At 45.8% G+C, this 22,638-nt stretch overlaps 1 protein-coding gene across 6 annotated transcripts in view; it reads left to right on the forward strand.

Annotated features, from left to right (window-relative positions):
• Positions 1 to 21,084: 21,084 nt before the first annotated feature.
• The window catches only part of COBLL1 (cordon-bleu WH2 repeat protein like 1), a 132,008-nt gene continuing 130,454 nt past the window's right edge, over positions 21,085 to 22,638 (forward strand). For 2 of the 6 annotated variants that reach the window (XM_077319862.1, XM_077319866.1), the window contains exon 1: positions 21,654 to 22,016. In XM_077319862.1, the coding sequence (XP_077175977.1) occupies positions 21,970 to 22,016 (47 nt within the window). In that variant the 5' untranslated portion in view covers positions 21,654 to 21,969. Of the gene's footprint in view, positions 21,177 to 21,444; positions 21,569 to 21,653; positions 22,017 to 22,638 lie in introns of those variants that run through there. The other 4 variants (XM_077319869.1, XM_077319872.1, XM_077319861.1 and 1 more) reach the window with 4 other exon arrangements.

A 22,638-nucleotide genomic window follows, 5' to 3' on the forward strand; every position in this document is an offset into this window, starting at 1 on the left:
TGAATAAATGAAAGTGAGGCTGAATTGAGTTCTCATTGGGGTAGAATATTTGAAAGGCGTTCCTGCAGCAATGTTGTTGCTTTGCAAAAGAGCTGGGGCTTATACCAAGGAACATGGAGACGCTGGGCCTCGGTCCCGCTGGCTTCAGGGTTCTGCAGAAACCATCTTTTTACTGCTGTGGCTCCCTTTTGCCCCTCCACCCAGGCCTGATATAGATAATTAAAGGCCCACATGGTTTCCCCCTTGAAACTGAAACAGCTGGTTGGTAAAAGAGCTCACTGCAATGATGTCACCCTGCCTTCAATAACGCTATCTATTGCTCTTTGGAGTAATGGTTAAGAGTAGCTTGATTTTGATTCCCCGCTCCTCCTCCGCATGCATCCAGCTCGGTGACCTTGGACTAAGTTCTCTGAGCCTCACCTCCCTCTCATGGTATCTGTTGTGGGGAGGGGAAGGATAGGCAATTGTACATTTTGAGACACCTTCAGGTAGTTAAAAGCGGGGTATCAAGAAAATAGCTAGTTTCCTGCATTTCATCCTGGCATAGATTGTATTCCATGCCTTCCTGGAACTCAAGGACAAATCAGAGGAAATGCTGGGAATTCCACTTCCGGAGCCCTCTGTGTTTTTAAAAACCGATTCCAAGCAGGAATGCGGCACAAGGGCAGGAGATTTAAACCTTGCCACCCTTTTCCTTCTTTGGAAGTTTTAAAGCAGAGGCTAGATAGTCATCTGACAGAAAGGCTGATTTTATGAACTTAGGCAGATTGTGAGTGGGTGGGCAGGAAGGGATGTGCCAGTGTTTGTCTTTTGTCGCCCTTCCTTGTATACCCAGGTAATTGCTAATTTCCACTATGGGATGGTAGGTGGATTTCCTCCAGGTCAGGCTGGATTCTGGAGATTTTTTTGGTGTGGAAATAACTTGGCATGAAATTGGGGACACTGTGGGTAGGCGGGTAGTTGTGAGTTCCTGCATTGTGCAGGGGTTGGGCTAGATGACTCTGGAGGTCCCTTCCAACTCTACGATTCTATGACCCTGTGCCATTTTCCCTATCTAAAATGGCTATGTGAAGCTGCCAGTTGCCTTGTGTCCTTTTAAGATCTTCTTTCTCCTTTCAGATGCTTATAGCAGAGTAAAGGAGATGCTATCAAATAGCAAAAAACCTGAATGGAAGATGAAGGGTTAAACCCCTTTATTTTCCTGGCGTGGTCCCGGGGCAAACTGAGGTTGCATAAATGTACAATGATGAGTGGGAAGAGATGTTTGAACCTTCCAGCGATTGAAAACGGAGTTATTCAATGACCTGCTGGTAGAGCATTGGTTCCCAGTCCATTTGAGCCACAGTGTAGAGTCTGGGAGTCCTTGGAATTCGCTTTCCACTGTGTGTGACGGGCAGCTTGAATTATGCCAGTTCTTTTGGCTGGAATTTAAAATATCCTCAGCAAGTCTGTAGTATGCCGAGTTTTTATTTGTGTCAGGGAAGGGAGGTGAAACGCAAGACAGAACCATCTGTTACATTTTTCTGCACCGAATCATTGTACGTGGGAGTGGCACAATTTGGCATTCCACCTGCCAAATACTTATTTTATTTATGTCCTAAATTTCTATACAGCCCTCCCATAAGGCTCAGGGTGATTTACATAAAATGTCATGGGCATACATCGAAATCTAGGAATAGTAACATAACAGTGGTTCCAAAACTGAACGAAACAGATTATAACAAAACACTATTTATTTGATTTTATTATTAAGCCTATACCAAATTCATAGTGTGACAACAACTCTCAGCTCTTACCACAGACCTGTGGGAGGTCAGCATGGCTCAGGTCACGGAGGGGGTATTTGGGGGACCAACAGACAATCTGACAATTCCCTACTGTAGTTACATTTTCCTGTCATCTCAGTTTGCTAGGAGCTGTCACTAATTGCTTGACACATCGTCTTCCCCGCTGAACTCCAGACAAACTGGTTCAGGACTCCCAAGTAAATGGTTAAAGATTTTATTTTCCAAATTGTACTGCTGTTCAGAAGAAGAAGAGTTGGTTCTTATATACCAATTTTTTCTACCTGAAGGAGGTTCAAAGCGGCTTACAGACGCCTTCCCTTTCCTCTCCCCACGACAGACACCCTGTGAGGGAGGTGAGGCTGAGAGAGCCCTGATATCACTGCTCGGTCAGAACAGCTTTATCAGTGCTGTGGTGAGCCCAAGGTCGCCCAGCTGGCTGCATGTGGGGGAGTGAACAATCAAACCCGGGATGCCGGTTTAGAAGTCCGCACTCCTAACCACTACACCAAACTGGCTCTTAGGAAGCCTCTTGGTTACTCACACTTACCAATAAAACTACCATATATACCCGCATATAAGCCGAGGAGGACTTTTTCAATGTGAATACTGTGCTGAAAAACTTGGCTTATATACAAGTATATACGGTATGTCTTAACATTCTTATAGGACTGTAACTAGGATAGGAGGGATAGTGTTTTTTTTTTCATGCTCGTAAGAGGTTGTAGGACCTGTGGCTCAATGGCACAGTGTCTGCTTGGCATGCAGAAAGGCCCACCTTCAGACCGACAGACAGACCTTTGTTATGGTCCTAGACCAGCATTAGATGATGTGATACATCTGTTAAATCCAGAACTTAAGACATCCTAAAATATGGTACATACTAAACAAAACATGTAGTAAGAGTGTATGCAGACAATAAGCTACTCTAAGATAACACAACTCTCCAGAACCTGACACCACTATATGTTGCGTCATTATTTGTATCTATAAGCAGCGTAGAAGTATAAAATTGTCATGAATGCCCTGGAAGTCTACATAGCAGTCGTTGGATGAAACTGGTATGAATGTCATTATCATATTGACATTGAAGGAGTGATGTTCCACTGTTACTATATGTCCAGAGCCACAAGGGCATTTTCTTTCAAAATAAGGTATTTTCTTATATCTTCCTTCCATTACTTCTGAAAGGAGGAAGTTACAGCGTGCTAAAATGAAGTCCTAGTCCTACCAGTGATTGCAAATGGAGTCCTACCTTCCATCTCTGGCATTTCTAGTAAAAAGAATAAGGTAGGCCTTTTATGCACAGGTGTTTTCCCTTGTTTTCACTCTGCATTCCCGTTGGGTATTTTTTCCATTCTGTGATTCACCCTACTTGCAATATGAATGGGAACTGGGCTTTCTGTGTTATTCTGCATGGATTTTCTTCCCTTCAGAGATCACTTTGCTTCTGTTTTTATGTGTTTTTTAAGAGTGTTGTTGTTGTTTTTCTCCCCTTGCTTCCCTTAGAATTCAATTCAAAGGCATAACATTTCCCTCAGATTTCCTCCACTCTTTCTTCCCCCTCGGAAGTCCACGTTATTTAACATTGTTGGTTTCTCCGTACTGGTCAGTTTTGCACTGGTTGTTTGAAATTGTTAGATGAGATTCTTCCTGCTGCATTTACTGCCTGGTAGTCATCTTAGCAGAAAGTTCTTTCCCCTTCATTGTTGCTTATTTCCTATTCCAGTCGATTTCATATTTTTAAAGAAGTGGAATCAGTCTAGTGAGACATCATGGCCTCGCAAGACTCAGATCCCTGGTGAAAAAGATATTGCCCTGGAAAAGTTTATACGGTGTGTATGTATGCATGTGTGTATGTGCTGTTTGGAGAAATGTGTTGGGGGGGGGGCAGAGGGCTTTCCTCCTGAAGAGCACCTCTTTTTGACACACTGGGGAATGGAGCTCCTTTTGTCGGGCTGCCACTCTTCCCAGGCTGAGGCAGGAAAGGGTTAAAAGCTCATCGACTGGTTCCTGGACTTGTTATAAGCTTCTCCCACATGTATATTTTACACAGGTCACATGCAGGTCTCTCTCTGATACCCTCTGTTTCCTCATACACTGGCTGTCTGTCCCCTGGTTTTCCATGGCTGTCTGCGCATATCTTCCATTAGCCTTTTCATCTCATCAGTTTGGTGTTGCTGAGCTTGATGTTTCATAGGTGTTGCGTGTTTTAAGATATTATTGCTCTTCTGTATGTTTGCCTTCAGCAGCCTCTATCAGAATTCTTCAAGATTTCCAACTTTTAATTGGAATATTTTAAAGCATTTCCACATTTTTTGGAACTGGCAAATTTCCTTTTCCCAGTAGTGCTTCAATATTGGGGTACATTGCTTTTGGAGATAATCTCTAATTCCAGTTCCAAAATAAACTGAGTTATACACATCTTTAAAAAAAAAAGTTGTCAGTCAAAGACCTGCGTACACGGAGGGACATCTCAGCATGGCTTACCAACTTATAAGGGCCTTTCTGTGTGATCTTTCTGGTGTGACGGTTACAAACAAGATTAGGCTAATAAGATTTCACACCAGCACTGTATTCCAAGGGGGAGCTGCTGCTAAAAAAAGCTCCAGAATTCAGTAGCCAGGAATAAAAGGGCCCATTCATTCCCATAGCACTAGGGCACCAAGTGGGACTTCAGGCAAAGCTTTGGGAACAGAATGATTCAAAAAATATGATTATATAAATTGAACAAAGGGTAGACAGAAGGGGGGAAAACAACTTTTAAATGACCTCTTGAGAGCCAGCGTGGTGTAGGAGAACCAGCTTGCTGTAGTGGTTAAGAGAGGTGGACTCTAATCTGGAGAACCGGGTCTAATCCTCTACTCTTCCACATGCAGCTAGCTGGGTGACCTTGGGCCAGTCACAGTTCTCTCAAAACTCTCTCAGCCCCACCTACCTCAAAGGGTGTCTTTTGTGGGGAGAGGAAGGGAAAGTAGTTTGTAAGCTGCTTCAGGTAGGGAAACGCAGGGTATCAAAAACCACCTCTTCTTCTTCCTGCTTCTCTTGGATAGCTTGGTGTAACATTTATTTATTTATTTATTATTTATTAATTATATTTATATACCGCCCTCCCCGGGGGCTCAGGGCGGTTTACATAAGAACAACAACAGTACATAAAACAATCTATAAACATGTGAATAACTTTACAATAATAACTAATGGTTGTAACCGTATAACAATGTAACAGTATAAATAATATAGGCAGTGCAACAATGCAAACAGGTCCAGAGCATGTTGGTGGACTTCTGAGGGGGGGAGCAGGGGAGGGGGGGGAGCAGGGGCCTTTCAGTCGCTGATTATTGTGTCTGGTCTCAACCAAATGCCTGGTGGAGGAGCTCCTCCTTGCAGGCCCTGCGGAACTGTTTAAGCTCCGTCAGGGCCCTGATCTGCTCCGGGAGCTCGTTCCACCAGGTGGGAGCCAGAACAGAGAATGCCCTGACCCTGATTGAGACCAGGCGGACATCTTTAGGGCCACGGATCCTTAACTGGTTGGTGGCAGTGGAGCGCAGAGCTCTTTTGGGGGCATAGGCGGGGAGGCGATCCCTCAGGTACACAGGGCCCTGACCGCGTATGGCCTTGAAGGTAATTACCAGGACTTTTAGTCTGATCCGGAATTCAACTGGCAGCCATTGCAACTGGTGGAGAACAGGCCGGATGTGAGACCTCCACGGTGTTGCTGTGAGGATCCTGGCCGCTGCATTTTGAACCAGCTGTAGTTTCCGGGTCAAGGCTAAGGGCAGGCCTGCGTAGAGCGAGTTACAAAAGTCCAGTTTAATAGTTAAGACCAGTGGCCTCTAATCTGGAGAACTGAATTTAATTCCACACGCAGCCAGCTGGGGGGAGTGGATAGGTAGGTGATTGTAAGCTGATTTGAGACTCCTTTGGGTAGTATAAAGTGGGTTACAAGATACACAGCTGTTCTTATTCTTTTTTGGTACATGTTAAGCAAAGGAACAGGACACAGAAAAGAAGACTGGATAAACATCTGGAGCAGAAGTCTATTAATGGCTATTAGCCACAAGGTATAGATGAAACAAGGTATAGTTGAAATACAAGCCTCTTGTGGCACAAGGTGGTAAGGCAGCTGACATTCTGTCTAAAGCTCTGACCATGAGGCTGGGAGTTCGATCCCAGCAGCCGGCTCAAGGTTGACTCAGCCTTCCATCCTTCTGAGGTCGGTAAAATGAGTACCCAGCTTGCTGGGGGTAAAATGGTAATGACTGGGGAAGGCACTGGCAAACCACCCAATATTGAGTCTGCCATGAAAACGCTAGAGGGCGTCACCCCAAGGGTCAGACATGACCCAGTGCTTGCACAGAGGATACCTTTACCTTTACCTTTATAGATAAAACACTATGGCTGGGACAGTGATTCTCTGTATTCTTGGTACTTGAGAGGCAACAGTGGAAGGGTTTCTGGAGTTCTGGCCCCACTGATGGACCTCCTGATGTCACTGGGGTTTTGACCAGTGTGTGATACAGAGTGTTGGTGGCCACTGGCCTAATCCAACATGGCTTCCCTTACATTCTAAGGTGTAGATAATTCCTTTGTAGCCTAGGCAGATTGAGAAACCCTCTTCCTTTCCTGATAGCCCCCTTAGCTGACAGTCCTCCAGTGTACACTTGTGGCATGGATTCCCTGGACAGAGAGGATTCTACTCTCTCTGTCTCTTGATTTTGAAGTCACGTGGATGTGGTGTCATGTGATTTCCCATCATGCAACTGCAACTCAAGGGATTCTGTGCTGGGGAGTTACAGGAGATGTTTCTTTGGTACAGGAAAATTTTAAAAATCATTGAAGTAAACAATAAAAAGTCTGATAGATTGATTGTCTGACTCAGTATATGGTAGTGTTCTGTGTGAATAGGATTATTCCCTCTCCCCAGAGACATCCAGATGTTATATTCCCTATTAACTGAGACTTCTTGGACTATCTCCCAAATGCAAAAATGAATATGCAGGTTTGATTCATTAGATATTCCTCTCTAATACCTAACCTAAAAGGTCTGAGATATTTGAATATCTTTCTTGCAGACTGATCTCTGCACCCAGGCCTGCAGCGATTTTATACTTTGCATATAATTCAGACAAATCGGTATGCCTTCATTTTGCAAAATGAAGCTGATTGTTATAGTGGCAGGCAGATAATGATAGGCTACATAGAATATTTCATTAGCAGTTCCTTTATAACTAATGTGTTATTATAATACCCGGAATACTACCTGATAATACCTGGAATAATACAGCATAATATTTGTTGTTGTTGTTAGGTGCGAAGTCGTGTCCGACCCATCGCGACCCCATGGACAATGATCCTCCAGGCCTTCCTGTCTTCTACCATTGCCTGGAGTCCATTTAAGTTTGCACCGACTGCTTCAGCATAATATTACGATTGTCCAATTAATAATGCATGGTAACTAATTTGTGTCCCTATGTTGCTATTGATAATAATACCACCAACAACCACACAACATTTGTAGCATATTTCAATTGCCCAAACCATTTCACATACACGGACCTAGAAATCCTTAATGTTGAAGAATGGAAGATGGCGGGGGTTGGGAATGTTTGTACAACTGTCTGAATGTACACGTCATGAAAACGGGATTGGACACATTAATGAGGGACAATTGTAAAGCCATGAGAACGTGCATGGTTTTCTGTTGTCATGTCCTTAATCGAGGCAGAGGTGATAGAGTGTAGTCAGCAAGAAACTCGTCTTAATATATTAAACCATTGCTTACTCCTTCAAATACATCCTAGACAATATTCTTATTCATTACTATTTATTAATAATATTAATATTAATATTGTGTGATGGGCATAAGGGATGGGTGGGTGCATCTTGGGTTTGAAGCTTCCCTGTGCCTGCAGATAACCCAACAAGAATGTGCGTAAACAAATTTTTGGAAGGCGGGGGAGTTAACCTTAAGTTATTTCTCTTCATTATCATAACAATGTGATTATCTTATCCATTTGGTGCCTCTTAATAATTATGAAACAGCCTTGGGGAACGGACTGTCTGGCCTCCGCAGGGCCAATCAGGGTGCAGCCAGCTGCACCCTGATTGGCCCTGCCCCTACAGCTCCCACCCTCCCTGTCCGTGTTGGAAGGGGACCACTGCCCTAGATGGCTCTCTGTTCAGTTAACTCCAACATACTGGTGATACCCGGGCCCAGAGAGGTGTGCCTAGCCTTGACCAAAGCCAGGGCCTTTTCAGCCCTGCTCCAGCCTGGTGGAATGAGTTGCCATATGAGGTGTGAGCCCTCACGGAACATTCAAAGTAATGTTCCACCAGGCATTTGGTTGAGGCCAGGGTCCACCATTACCATCCAGCCCTCATTATCCTCCATTCTATGTCTGGCTAGCAGCTCTGGACATCTTAATGCCAGGTTTATAGGGACAAAGGAGATGGGCGTCTGAATTGGCTTTAATGTATTTTAAATTTTTAAACTTTGTACGGGTTTTTAGCTTATTGATGTGAGTCGCCCTGAGACCATCTGCAGAGGGGCAGCATATAAATCGTATAAATACATACAAATAAATAATTTATTGTTCCTTGGATTACCATGCCTGAATTTGTATTTGCAGTACTATTTTTGTATTGCTGTTATCTCTTCTGAGAGTTCCCTCAGTATTGTGTACAACCTCCAGGCAGTGGCCAGAGACCTCCTGGGATTACAGCTGGTCTCTCCAGATCAGGGATCAGTTTATCTAGAGAAAACGGCCCCTTTGGAAGGTGGACACTCTGGTATTATACCCCGTTGAAGCCCCCCCCAAGCCCCCCTCCCTCCACGGGATCCGCCCCCAAAATCTCACGGTATTTCTTAACTGGGAGCTGGCAGCCCCAATTATATCCCAGTGCCATTTAAAAAAAAAATCATTGCAATAATAAAAAATTGCCACAGTTGTATGCATAGTGTCTTTGTTGGGCTAAGTCACATGATACACATGGTGGACAGCTGAGAAGGAACACTTCCTAAAAGTTGTCCTTGCAGAGTGTATCATCTGTGTCAGAGGTAGTCAACCTGTGGTCCTCCAGATGTTCATGGACTACAATTCCCATGAGCCCCTGCCAGCAAACGCTGGCAGGGGCTCATCGGAATTGTAGTCCATGGACATCTGGAGGACCACAGGTTGACTAGCTCTGATCTATGTGACATGGTCATCAGATGGATGTTTTCTTTTAGAACATACCATAGATTATGCTGAACAAACTTTTCAGCTTTAAGACCAACAAAGTTTTTATTCAAGACGTGAGCTTTCGTGTGCACACACGCTTTCTCTGATACAGTGTCATTAAACTGAAGTAATTAGTTCATACTTATAGGCAAAGTGTGAAAGTAAATTAACATACAGCATAATGAAAATTATTAATAGATTTCAGAGATAAAAAGGAAAAACCAGCAATTTGGACTTGTTTGTATTCACTTCAGACTGAATTGCATGGGAAACATTTTGGATTCAAGGTGTCTACCTAGCAGAATAATGAGCAAATATATAATCAGTTGCTGACAGCAGCTATCTGAGACCTTGTCCTTGAAGAAGAGTTGGTTCTTATATGCTGCTTTTCTCTAACAGAAGGATCCTCAAAGCGGCTTACAATTGCCTTCCCTTTCCCCTCCCCACAACAGACACTCTGTGAGGGAGGTGAGGCTAAGAGAGCCCTGATATTACTGAAGAAGAAGAGTTGGTTCTTATATAGCTCGTGGTCGACCACATCAAATGCAGCCAACAGATCAAATATCACGACTATGGCTGAACCTCCTTGATCCAGGGGGCGTCGGAGATCACCCACAAAGGCGACCAACACCATCTCCACCCCTTGGCTAGGCAGAAGCCTGACTGGTATGGATCAAGCACTGAAGCTTCCTCCAGGTACGCCAGGATCTGGTCGCCGTGGCCCTTTCAACTAGTTTTTCCAGAAACGCAAGCTGCAAAACTGTGCAGTAGCTGACCAGGTCCAGTGGCGGTTTTTTCAGCAAGGGACGGACTACTGCCTCTTTCAGCACCTCCAGAAACTACCCAGTATTCAGGGAGAGATTAACCATTTCTCCTAGAAGACCTCCTATCCACTTGCCACTGATCACTACCCCATGCCTATATGTTTAGCGTATGTGTCCATGTTGGTTGGTCATATTTCAGGGCCGTTCCGCATTCGTCCAAAATAGCACAATGTTTACTAATTGAAATCGCTACAGTTTTGCCGTTATGCACAACGTTGTTGACAATCTGCAACACTCCTGAAACCAATCCGCAAAAAGCGCTTCGTTGTAGCGCTTTCAGGGAAATCCCAAAAAGTGGATTCACCCTCCGGAAAGCGCTACACTCCTGCAACCAATCTGCAACACTAGCAGGAAAGTTCAGTGCGTTACCATTGTTGCGGTTTCTGCAAAGTCCTTCCCCCTGGCTCTCTCCTCTGATCTTCCGGCGAAGCGATCGCCATTTTTTTTTCTCCGAGCGAGCGGAGATCAACGCACTGGCAAGCCTTCGTTTACCCAGTGAGGCTTCCCCAGCTGCAGTCCCTCTGTTTAAAATCACCAAGCACAAGCATCATAGAGGCCCGTTTGCTGGTTTATTTTCACTTTATTTTTCGCACTGTTTTCGGCCGAAAATCGCTCCCGTGAGGGGGGGGATTTTTTTTTTTCACTCGGGGGGAGCATGGCATCGATGAAATGGCAGCTCAAACACCACCTGCTAGCTGGATGGGTCTCTCCGTTGCAACGAATCAACGCATATTCGTTGCAACGTGTGTGTGTGTGTTTTTTTTTAAACCTTCCTTAAAGGGAAAGGGGCTGTTTGGGAGCATGCTAACAGCCGCCCATTGGCTGCTTGATGGCCAGGGGCGGGACACAGCTCAGCAATAGCGCTTCCTGGCTAGCTATTTTTGCCGAGACCAGAACCCTGTGGGAAACGATAGAAACGCAACTGGATTCCACTACAAAGGCAGGTATGCATAACGACGAATTCCACTATTTAAAATGGCAATTTTTCGTTCAGCAAACAATTTGCTACATGGATCCCGGTGCGGAATGGCCCTCAGTGTTTTCTGAAAGCCATTTTGGTTCCCTTTTGGAGGGGGGGGGCAGTATAGGCATAAAAATGCACCAGCAAACAAATAGTTAATTTTGCCAGTACTCATGCCCTGCTGCTGTGGGGAAGGTTTAAATTGATCCAGATAGCCAGGGGTGCAGAGAGGGGGAAGGAAGGAGGCAAATTGCTCTGGAGCCTTTATTCCAGCATAAACGAGAACAGGAAGCCTGTTCAGCTTATCTAGTGAATCAGCATCCATGATTATTAATGCATTTATCGTCATTAAATGTTACATGCTGAAACTTATGTTTATTATGTCTACATAGCATGTATTGAAATAGGCAGTGACAGCATTGGGATGCAGGGAAACACAGACAATCTCTTGCCAGGGTTACTTCTCTGCAGCGCAGCCCCGGGCAAGAGCTGCCTTGGGTATAGGGCTGAACTGAGTGCAGCGGTGCTCTGCCTCGTGAAGAAGGCCTGCTTCTCCTTAGCCATTGGAAGGAGATCCAGAATGCTTCCTAGTAAGATGAGACATGGGTCACTTAAGGATGGGTTGGTTGCATTGGCTTGTATGCTATTGGGAAATTCTTCTCTCCTCCCCCTGCCTAGCCCCACAGCATCACCGTGCTTCAGTGCACCTCAATTTTCCCTATCTGTCCTGCATTTTTGCCCAAACCTGCTGTGATTTATTGGGAAAGATTGAAGGAATGCTGAGATGGCACCTATGCGGAAGGGAAAGTCCTAATCTTCTCGATCCCACTTGCATTGATTCTCTACCCCCAGTCCCTGAGGCAGCCGTGGCTTCACAACCGCTGAGACACCTTTAAAAGAAGTTGATTATCTCTGCAATATTTTAAGAATTTGTGTTATCAGGTTAGTTCTCTGAATTCCCAGCTTTCATTTTGTTTTGTTTTTAAAGAGAAGTCTTCAGCCCTTTTCACTACAGATATATAAGGGGAAAGGTATATCTCCATAAGGAAAGGTGCTTTATGGAAGAAAGAATGGAAGGAAGGAAAAGAGAGAGAGAGAGAGAGAGAGAGCTTGGATTTCAGAGAACCTGTTATACAAACTGCTGTAATTATATTCACTTGCTGATTGCAGCGGAAATGCAGGGAAACATGCCAAGTGGAATCCCCATTGCTGCTGCAGCCACAGCAGTGAATCCACATAAGCCCATCCCGGTGTGGAAAACACCACATATGGTTAGGGAGGTTTGCTTCAAGGGCAGCCATTTAAAGTGGGCTCCAAGATAGGGCTTATTTATTTTCATCGCCTTTATAAGTCAGCTTTTTGTCTAAGAATCCATGAAGTCATCAACTGGAGCACCCACACTCATTAGCTACTTTGAGGTATAATTAAATCGGAAGATTGCAAATGGATGCGTGATTAAAACGAAGAAAATACTCCACCAAAAATGCCGATTGGCTCATAGCGATACTTCCTCTGGTGAACGCTTGCCTGTACATGTTTCCTGAAAGAGGCAGGCATGATAGAAAGGAGCGATTGAAAGGTGAATGCAAAGGGGGGAGGGGTTGGGAGGGGAGGAGGTTACTGCTTATGTGAGCATTGTGAACTGTTTTATGTTTCACTATTGTGATGGAATAGCCCAATTACAATACTCCCCCTCCATACTTTATTAATAGAAAAAGGCATCTCGGCTTTCTGTCTGATTAGTTGAGTGAGTCACACTCTAGCTAACCGGGAAAACACCCTTCTTTTTCACAATCCACACCCACCTTGCTCAGTGTTATTTTAAAAAATCTGTTGTACTAATTTTTACACACAAAGAATGTTCCCCCCCCCCCAAAATCCAAAGTGACGAATGATGCAACACAGAAAATGAATTGTCTTTTAGGAGCTGAGGGACCTTCTATGAGTAATGCGAAAGGACTAGCGGGGGATGTATTAATAGTTAATCCAGAAATAAATTGTAATAAGCAGTCCCTGGTACTTACAAGTTATGCTAACAAAAGTTACAAGCTGATAACCCTCGGCATTCTCTAGGATTTACCACAGTGAAATATAATGTACTGACAAGTACATTAATTAAGTTCAATGCGTCAAGATACATGTCATGAATAAACACTTTGGGGTAAATGATTGACTACGTTACTTTTGAGAGCTAAAGAACGCAGCATGGCTACTGAATAGCAGACAGTATTATATACTAGTCTGACCTCTTTCCTCAAGCAAGCTACGCACAAGCTCTTAAATATATATATATATTTAAATGATAGGGAATCTTGACATTTCAACCTTCTTTTCTTAGAGGTCGCCAAACATTCTCTAAGAGGTTACCACTGGAATAGCCTGGTTATTAAACAATGGCCCAGTCTAAGCCAATATTTCCCAGTATTCAGTGCAATCATTTGAGAATTCACCTCTTATTGGTTATTCCAGTTCTGTTTATCCCTTAATCCAGGCTTTCTCAAGCAGGGTTTCATGAAACCCTGGGGTTTTCTTGATGGCCCTGGAAGAGTTTCCCAAGTAGATTGGAGTTAATTAATTTTAATTTATTTTTAAGATTTGTTAAACTTTTATGACCATAATATCATCATGTTTACTCTCCCCCCCCCCCCCAATGGCCAGTATTCTGCACGATCGTGCCCCTCCTGGGCTTTTTCAAAGCCTGAAGAAGGTTGCAGGGGTTTCTCAGCCATAAAAATGTTGAGAAAGGCTGCCCTAATCCCTTCATTTGTATAGGTGTAAAACATTTTTTCCTTGAGAAAAGTGTCCGTTCTCCTCTCCAGAGAACCCGTTCAAGGTGAGTCACAAATAAAATAAAATAATAATAAAACGGAATGAATGCAATTGAAATAAGCACGTGGAATGTAGGAAGGAGGTTAGATCGACTGACTGGAAAAGCTGGGTATAACTGAAATGAACAAAAAACCGTGCCTTCTGCGCCTTGGGATCAGCCCAGTAACAAATCAATCCTGTGTAGAGTTACCTCAGACTAAGCCTGGTTGTTCTAGTGAGTAAGAGTGGAGTAACTCTGCCCACGATCACACTGCTGATATTCCAGAGGATGAAACTCAACTGAAAAATGCTGTACCTCTTGCTATACGATGCTAAAGCCTCTGCCATTCCTGAGCGTTTATAACTAGAATTAATAGATATCTCAGTAGATGGCAGCACTTTACACTCTGAATCAGCCAACCATGAAAGTCTTTAGAAAGGTAAGCAGTCTTTTTAAAACCATGAACAAAAAAGGAATTTCTGTTCTCTTGAAATCCTATGAGTTATTGCCGAGGCAGAGCACGTGCAGTATAAAAGTCCACAATGTTAACTATATCCTCTAAACATTTGTATAAACAAATAAAAGATTTATGTTTTTTTCCTCCTTAATGTGCTAACTCATGACACTTAAGAAAATGTGTTTAAAATACTACATTTTCTTCACTAGACTGTACATTTGTACATAGATTTTTCTATTCAGTAACATCCCTGTAAGTCCATTGGGATATAACTCTATAGGCTTTCACTGTACCCATTTATTATAAGAATATTTTAAAATCACAAAAATGCTCTGAAAGTACTGCGATGAAAGGAGTCAATTCCTCCCCCCACCCCAGCTTACTAGGGTAACTTTCTCAGCCAGGGTTTCATGAAACCCTGGGGTTTCTTGGTGGTCCTGGAAGGGTTTCCCGAATGGGTAGGATTTAATTATTTTTAAAATTTGGTTAAACATTTATTGGGTGATATGACCATATATGGTAATGTCAAGGGGGTGGGAAGGGGAGGAGCCCCGGGTGGGCATGTAGACAAGGAAAAGCTGAGGGATATTTTATGCAACATCACTGTGCAGAAATGCTCTGTGCTTGCAATTCAGAACACTTCAGGCAGTGCTAGCCCTGGGAAAAGAATGTACTGTGTGTACACAAACAGTTTTCATTTACTTAGGCTGACAGTGACACTGTCATGGTTACAGCTATGCCTATGTGTATTTCACGTTTCCTCCCAGCTGGGAATCTGGGCACTGCTCCATTATCATATGATAAAAGAATAAAGCCAATGTTATCTGTACTGCTGGGAATTTTAAAACAATATAAGAGGCAGGACAGGTTTACTCAACACAGAAGAAAAGAAGATCTGTTTTTTTGTACCCTGCTTTTGACTACCCAAAGGAGTCTTCATGTGGCTTGCAATCACCCACCCTTCCTCTCCCTGCAACAGACTGCCTGTGAGGTCAGTGAGACTGAGAGAGCTCTGGCAGAACTGTGGATGGCCCAAGATTATCCAGCTGGCTTCATGTGAGGGAGTGGGGAATCAAACCTAGTTCTCTAGTTTAGAGACAGCCGCTTTTAGCACTACACCTAGGTCAAGTCTGCACACAATAGATAATGCACTTTCAATGCACTTTAGAAGTAGATTTTCCTGTTCTGCACAGGAAAATCCAGCTACCAAAGCACATTGAAAGTGCATTATCCTATGTGTGCGGAATGGGCCCTAGCTGGCTCTCAAGAAATTTCTCTACCAGTTCTTTCTCTGTATTTAAGGCTTACTGTTATTCCAGCCCAAAGAGAAGGGAACACAGACATTTTCCCTTAGTGGTCCTGAACATGGCACTCTTTTGCCTACCAATGTGTTTTCCTGTGTCTACTTATTCCTTCCTGAAAACAGTCCTGGCTTTCGTCCATATCACCGGCAGGAAGTTTTTCAAAAGATCTCAGGAAGCAACAATTTTATGTCCAGGGAGAATTCATTGAAAAACAGTTTCCCCTATCATAAGTCAAAATCCATTTTAGAACCACGCAGCATTCTGGGATTGGCCCCAGCTGTCATGGCAACCATTTTATGGTAAAACCTACTAACTGTTTTCAAAAGATGAACTGCTCAGAGCTTGGGAACTACTGCTACTGTACAGTCTGATTCAGTACCAAATATATTTTTTTAACATAGCTGGGGTTTATCCATCATCCTTGCTGAAGTTCTTCCACATCACACGGTTTTATGGAGGCCTGCTTTCCTCCTAGGAGAACGTGAAAGAGAAACCACCTGATTTGACAGTATTTGTTGTCTTGATCTGGGAACAGGGACAGCTGAGCCAGGTGTGCCCAGAAACAGCATGTGACCAGGATGTAGCCACCCAGCCACCTGTGAACAACAGCATACCCAAAAAGGATAATCAATATTGACTTATCTTTTACTGAGCAGTCCATATAAAGTGGACCAGCTTCAAAGCATAACAAATAGGTTTTCCATGCATGGATATTCCATTAAGTTGTTCTATACAATGGAAAATTCTTTTGTGTGCGTTCAGGCATCGGCACACGTTACTGAAGGAGCTAGCTGGAAGAAAATCAACAAAAGAAAAGGCCATTGTTTGCCAATTTCCTTTTATTATATAACTCTGAGCATACTGTAAATGTAACATGAACAAAGGCTTCCTTCTCCGTATTTATAATAAGCTGTGTTTTGATGTTAGATTACTTCTGTTTAAGGTCTTTTGAAAGAGCAATTGTGTAATATTTAGATTAGATGGCCAGCAATTTAAGCTTACAATATTCTTGCTGTAGAAACTCAACACTAGGGAGTTCAAAGCCCACTTGGGACCATCTGTTTTTGACCAAGAGATAAAAACCATGGGACACGTTGGCAACTGGGTGTTAGTTGCAGAGGTGGTAGAGCCATAAGATGTTTTTTAAAGAAATACCTGTGTCTTTGGCATGCTTGCCAATGCTGACCCTTTCAGTACCTTGGAACAGGCAGAGTTCGTCTTAGGAATGGTTGACACTACTGAGCATTAATTGACTTCCTGTGGGTTGTTAAAACCATGGAGATCTGGAAGTTCCTAGATCAGTGGTTCTCAACCTTCCTAATGCCGTGACCTTTTAATACAGTTCCTCATCCTGGCCCATTATGCACGGCCGCCGAAACGGCGATTTCGGGTCACATGGAAAACGCGGAGGGGGAAGACGCGACGCATACCGGTTATACACGGGGCGGGGCGCGACGGCGGCAAAACCCAGAGTAACCGATTATGCACGCGCCGATCCGGGCGCCGCTTCTGGTTGCGACCCGCTCACCCGGAAGCTGCGCTTTCTTCCGCGTTTCACTGACGCGGCTTTTTCGGCGGCATGCACCGAAGCTGCAGCCGGTTGCAGCCGGCTCCGTGCGTTATCCGTGATTTTAGTCGCCGCCATTCCACCCCGAATGTGCGCTAAAACCCCCATGCATAATGGGTCCCTGTGGTGACCCCTAACCATAAAATTATTCAAGTGTTCTTTCACAGAAATTAAACCAAAACTGACCAATGGTGTGACGATCCATTGTTCATGATAGTATATGAATTGGTTTTTTTTTCTGGGGGTTTTCAGTTCAGTTCTGCCTCGTGTCCCACCATGCCGATCTCACTTTTTTCCACTGCTCCAGACAGACGAACGCTCTATCTTGATCTACCCCGCAAGGCTGTTGTGTGGATGGTGCGCCCCCGGCCAAGCTGCTTGCCCTGCCACGACCCCTGTGAAAGGGTAGTTCGACCCCCAAAGGGGTCCCAACCCCCAGGTTTAGAAACACTGTCCTAGAGTGTTATGATGTTACCATACTTTCTGAAGCCGGAAATGATACATTGTAGGAATTCCCACATTATGATGGTGCTTCCTGATCTGAAACCAGAAGTGATATCTGAGAAGTCTTTTGTTTCCCTTTAGTTCACCTTAAGTGGGCCATATTGACTTGAACAACTGTTGCCTTGCAGTAGTGTACCTAGCCTGTTTGACACCCAGGGTGAGGCTGTGTGACACAGGGGTGAGTGGTCTGCCTGGGCAGGCTCTACAGCTGAGTGCTTGCTCTGCTGCCGTGACACAAATTTCTGGTAGCTGCCCTCACTGCCGCAGCAGAGCCAAGTTGAGGAGGGCCTGATCCAGGCACAGCGCCAGCTCTCTTAGGAGACCCAGCTCCTTCTGCAACTGTGTCCCAAGATGGCTGGAGAGACCTGGGTGGGCAGTTTGGGGGAGGCTCAAAGATGCTTGGAACCGTATATCTCTCATCACTCCACAGTGGCAGCATCTCCCCAGGGACTGAAGGGCTGTGAACCACGGTGCCCCCATTGACACCCAGGGCATGTGCCATGGCTACTATACCCTGGTTACGCTACTTCTCCCTGGGGTCATATTCTGCTTTGGGGCAAGGTGCCTGCAGCTTCAGGCAGTCTTGGAGGAAACAGATTGTTCTAGGCCTATTTCAGGCCTGATTCAGGCCCCCAGGCCTGATTCAGGCCCGTATCAAAATAGACTAGGTTGTCCTCACTGCCTTGTATTGTAAGCTGCCTTAGGCAGAGTCCCTGGAGAGATAGCATATGCCCCCGCCCCAATAAATAAATTAAATATGCAGTTGAACTGAAACTGAGTTGGCAAAAGTGTAAATGTTAACATAATGGTTGTTATAAAGAGTGTTTCATTCTTTGCATAGATATCCAGACATACCCAGCTTTTTGCTCAAACAATTGCAGGAGGGGGGTGGGTGGGGAGTATCTCCTTCCAAGGCCCCATCCATGTACTGTATTGTTTGTTCAAGCATTTTGTGAGTGCTTTTTTTCTCCTCTTGGATAGTCTGAGTTTATTTCAATTACATTTTGCTGCACCTTCTGAACAACTTGTTAAGTAATGTTTATGCGGTGAATGTTTATGTGGTGAATTTATTCTTTTGCCTGCAGGTCAAAGTTGCTCTGAATTTTTTAATGCTGATGAGGTATTTTTGATGATTCACTATGGACTAACTGTTCATAGTAGGATTTAAAAAAAACGCCCTCTTCTACACCCATGCAAACTGCTTTTTGTGAACAAGTGGTTAAATAATAATTGACTGAGTGTGTAATTCCTTGCATGCATTCTTGTGAGTTAAGTTAGCCAGAGAATGACCTGGAATTTCACCATAGGTATTCTCACTCCGAGACCAGCACTCTGTCCAAATCCTGTATGAGTTCCCACCCCTCGTTGACAGCACTTGCAAAAAACACATTTGAGTCACTGTTATGTCCGTGGGTTCAGGAACACACAGACGTTGTAGCTTTTTATTGGTACCAGAGCATAATACTAGAGAGTACCAAGACTGCACTAGAGACGCCCCCCCCCATTATATTCACAAGGAACAAGCGGATCACCCACTTTCATGGTGGAGAGGTGGCACTGGGCACCTCATCCCGGAGGCCAGACATCAGCCAGTCCTGCAGCATTTCTGCCATGTCATGGAAACTGCAGAACCTGGAAGACAACCACGAATTTGGGCACGGTCTCACCCTCTCGCTGCACACATTTGTAAAATGCACGATGGCTAGTGACGATGCTGGGCTTCGGACGGAGGTAGTCATTGAGCCGGGTAATGAGGTTGTGGAAGGAGATGGTCTAGAGCAGGGGTAGTCAAACTGCGGCCCTCCAGATGTCCATGGACTACAATTCCCAGGAGCCCCCTGCCAGCATTTGCTGGCAGGGGGCTCCTGGGAATTGTAGTCCATGGACATCTGGAGGGCCACAGTTTGACTACCCCTGGTCTAGAGGCTGGCGGGTGCCATCAGATCCCTAGGAAGCTCCAAGATTGCCAGGCCATACACACTCAGGGAGGTGTTGTGCTGAACGGCCTGCTCTGTGATGTCATTTGCTAAGAATTGGAATTTCAGCATTTGTATGTAAACCTCCCACTTGGGTGGTTGGCTTAGGTTGAAAGGCTCCAAGCCTCCTTGGAAAGGCAGGGCCCTTTGGCATGCAGTGATTCCAGGAGATGGCTGCTTAGCAGCGCAGCATTGCTAGCATCGTGATCCCATCCTCATCGCCCATTTTAGATCTGGGGTGGATCTTGTGGGTCAATGACTCACAGACACTGGAATCGTTACAGCTGTTTATTGGTGCCTGAACATGATACAAGTAGTACTAAGGGTATTTCCGCACATCGCAAAAAATAGCGTTACACCAGCTGAATGGCATAGTGCTAAATACTATAGCGCCTCCGGCCATTCCTCATCTTCTTGCCATCTTACTGTAGTCTGCTGCCTTTTTGCGCTTAACCTCCACAAGTGTTGCTGGAAATGGTGGAAGAAAGCAATGCAGTTTGTCCACGACTCTCTTCCGCCTGTCAACCAAACCCGGCAGCCAATCCTCTTTCTCCTTTTTTAAAGGTCCCACTATACCCACCTATTTTAAAAACAATATTAATAGTTCTCCGTTTAAACGCCAATGCATCTAAGCATAGATGCATAGTGCTTTTTATAATGCCACGCATTATGGAATCATGAATCTTTAATCTTTAAAAAATTAATCTCGTTCCTGATTTTTCTGGGGGGCAGGGACTTTAGAGAGGCATGCTTTGTGTGACAGCTTTGGGAAAAAATATTTTTGGCTTTGCCTGCACACTTGGACACTTATTTGTTGCTCCAGGCAGTTTGCTTACAAAAAAAATCCCATCCCCGGGAGAAGGGATAGGGAGGCGGGTGCGGGACATTGGAGGCGGAGATAGTGCTTCTTTGCCTCCATAGATTTCTTTGGCATGTAGTATGCTGGTTGTCCACTGGGGGAACGCGCTTTTTAGGTGGGTGAATGCACTTGCACTTTAAAATGGCTGATATGGCATGAAGTTTGCAGGCTGGGCATGGGAGGTTGGCAACATCATGCAGAGTGCCCAGAATATAGCGTCTTTGAGGGGTAAGTATAATGCTAAATGTATGGCATGCGGAAAGGCCTTAAGACTGCACTGGAGACCCCCCCCCCCCAATTTATACACACAAGGGAAAAAAGGGATCACCCTGCAGCTGATTGGCTGGATCCAGAATGATTGATTTAAACATATTGGATCCTGCAGCTCCTAGAAGCTCATTGGTTGACACAAGGCTTGCTTCAATCCCACCACGGACCTCAACCTCGGTCGGCTGTAGGATCGTTAGCACGGCCACATACACACCAGTCACCATCACTACAAAAGAGAAAAGGTAGATTCAGGTGGACAGCCCTGTTGGTCTGAAGCAGCAGAACAATGTTTGAGTCCACTGGGCACTTTAAGACCAACAACGTTTTGTTGTTTTTGTTTTAAATGTACTTGTGAAAGCTTATACCGTGACTAAAACTTTGTAGGCCTCAAAGGGGCCCCTGGACTCAAACTTGGTTCTGCTGCTTTTGTGAATGAAGGCTAACAAAAAAAGAGGGTCTGGCCACTCTAGGGAAGCGGGCTCTTCGGAAAAGGGGAATCAACCCCCGCAAGACTCAACGCCGAGCGCCTCAGGGCTCGCCCCGGGGAAACAAGCGCGAGCGCGGCAGCGGACACGACTTAAACACAGAGCCGAAGGTCAGGAGGAGGGAGAACGGAAGGCGAGGCGCCGCTCGCTGAGGTGAGTTTGGGCAAGCGTCACCGAGAACGTGGCAGGCAGGCAGGCAGCGAGCGCTCGAGAGCCGCCCTCCTTTTCCCTCCCACCTGTAAAGGCGCCCTGCCGGGCTCCGCTTGCCGACCCTAGTGGCGGGAATGGGAGAAAGCAGCGCTCCAGTCCAGACGACCCTCACAGCTGCCGCTGCTCTTGCAGCCCGGGGAGGGGGCGGAGAGGAGGGCCACCCTAAAGCCTCAACCTCTGGCGAGGAGGACGGCCAGCCCCCCCCCTCCCCCCAAATCCGGGATTGAGAAGTGGAGCAGCCGCCAGGAGAGAGGCGGGGAGGCAGCGCGTGAAAGGAACAGGGAAGCTCTGTTTCCTTCTGGCGCTTGCGGACGGGGAAGCCTCCGCGGTGCCAGGTTTTTTTTTTTTTCTTTCCCTCTCTCCAGCGGAGTTTTCCAAGGTGTGGCTTGAGCAGCCTCCTCTCCCTCCGGCGTGCCGCGCCTGACTCCCGCCGAGCGCAGGGAGGGAAGGAGGGAGGGGAGAGAGAGAGAGTGGGTGGAGTGCTGGCTCGCTTGCTTGCGCCAAGGCGCACGGGACCCGACGGCTCGTCCGCAGAGCCGGGGAAGCAGAATGCAGCGCGCCTCTGGGGGGGCGCTCGAGAGGCTGGCGGGAAGGCAGTAGCGTCGGCAGGGCCGCCAGCGGGGGCTCGGCACAGGTGAGGGTGGCCGCCGAGACCTGGGAGGGGTCTTCAGCCGTCCGGCTGCCCTCGCGCCCTTTGCGGGAGTCGCACCTGGAGCCTGCAGACGCCTCCGAGGCCATGGCCGCCCAAACCTGCCGGGCACCGACGCGCCTCCCTCCGTCTGGGTGAGTCCAGCTTTTTTCTCCTCCTCGCATTCAAAGGCGCGCGCGAGAGAGAAGGCGGCAGCTCGGTGGCAGGCTCGTGCAGGCGCCCGATCTCTGCAGAAAGTTGGCCAAGTTGAAACAAGTTGCTGCGTTCCCTCCTGGTGTGTTCTGTGAGGGGGAATTGGTGTAAGACGTGGGGAGTTTCAGCATATGCGCGGGTATGCTTTGCAGGGCTCAGCGGTGAAGGGCAAAGTCACGGCTATAGGGCGAATGGGCTGGCAGGCTGGGAAAAACTGCGGGGATCCATTGGGGTTTGGGTGGGGGGCGCTAATCCGTTTGGGGGAGCGAGCCCCGTTGAATTTGTTGGGGGAGACTCTCGCTTACGGTCGCCCGGTAGGTAGTAGATCTATATATTTAAAAAAATACAGAACCCGCATCCTTTACATTAAATCTAAATAAAGAAATAAATAAATAAAGTGGTTATGTAGAATGACCACCTGATGAGGAATGGAAAGGAACTTTTCGACTGTTAGCAGCAACTGAGTCTTGCAGAAATCCATCAGGTGAAGCTTTTATTTTTTTTAAAAAAACCTGTCTCCTAAGTTGCTGTTCAAAATACAAGAAATGTGTGATTCATAAGGGG

The sequence above is a fragment of the Paroedura picta genome, chromosome 2 (genome assembly GCF_049243985.1).
Source record: "Paroedura picta isolate Pp20150507F chromosome 2, Ppicta_v3.0, whole genome shotgun sequence".
In the NCBI taxonomy this organism is placed as follows: Eukaryota; Metazoa; Chordata; class Lepidosauria; order Squamata; family Gekkonidae; genus Paroedura; species Paroedura picta.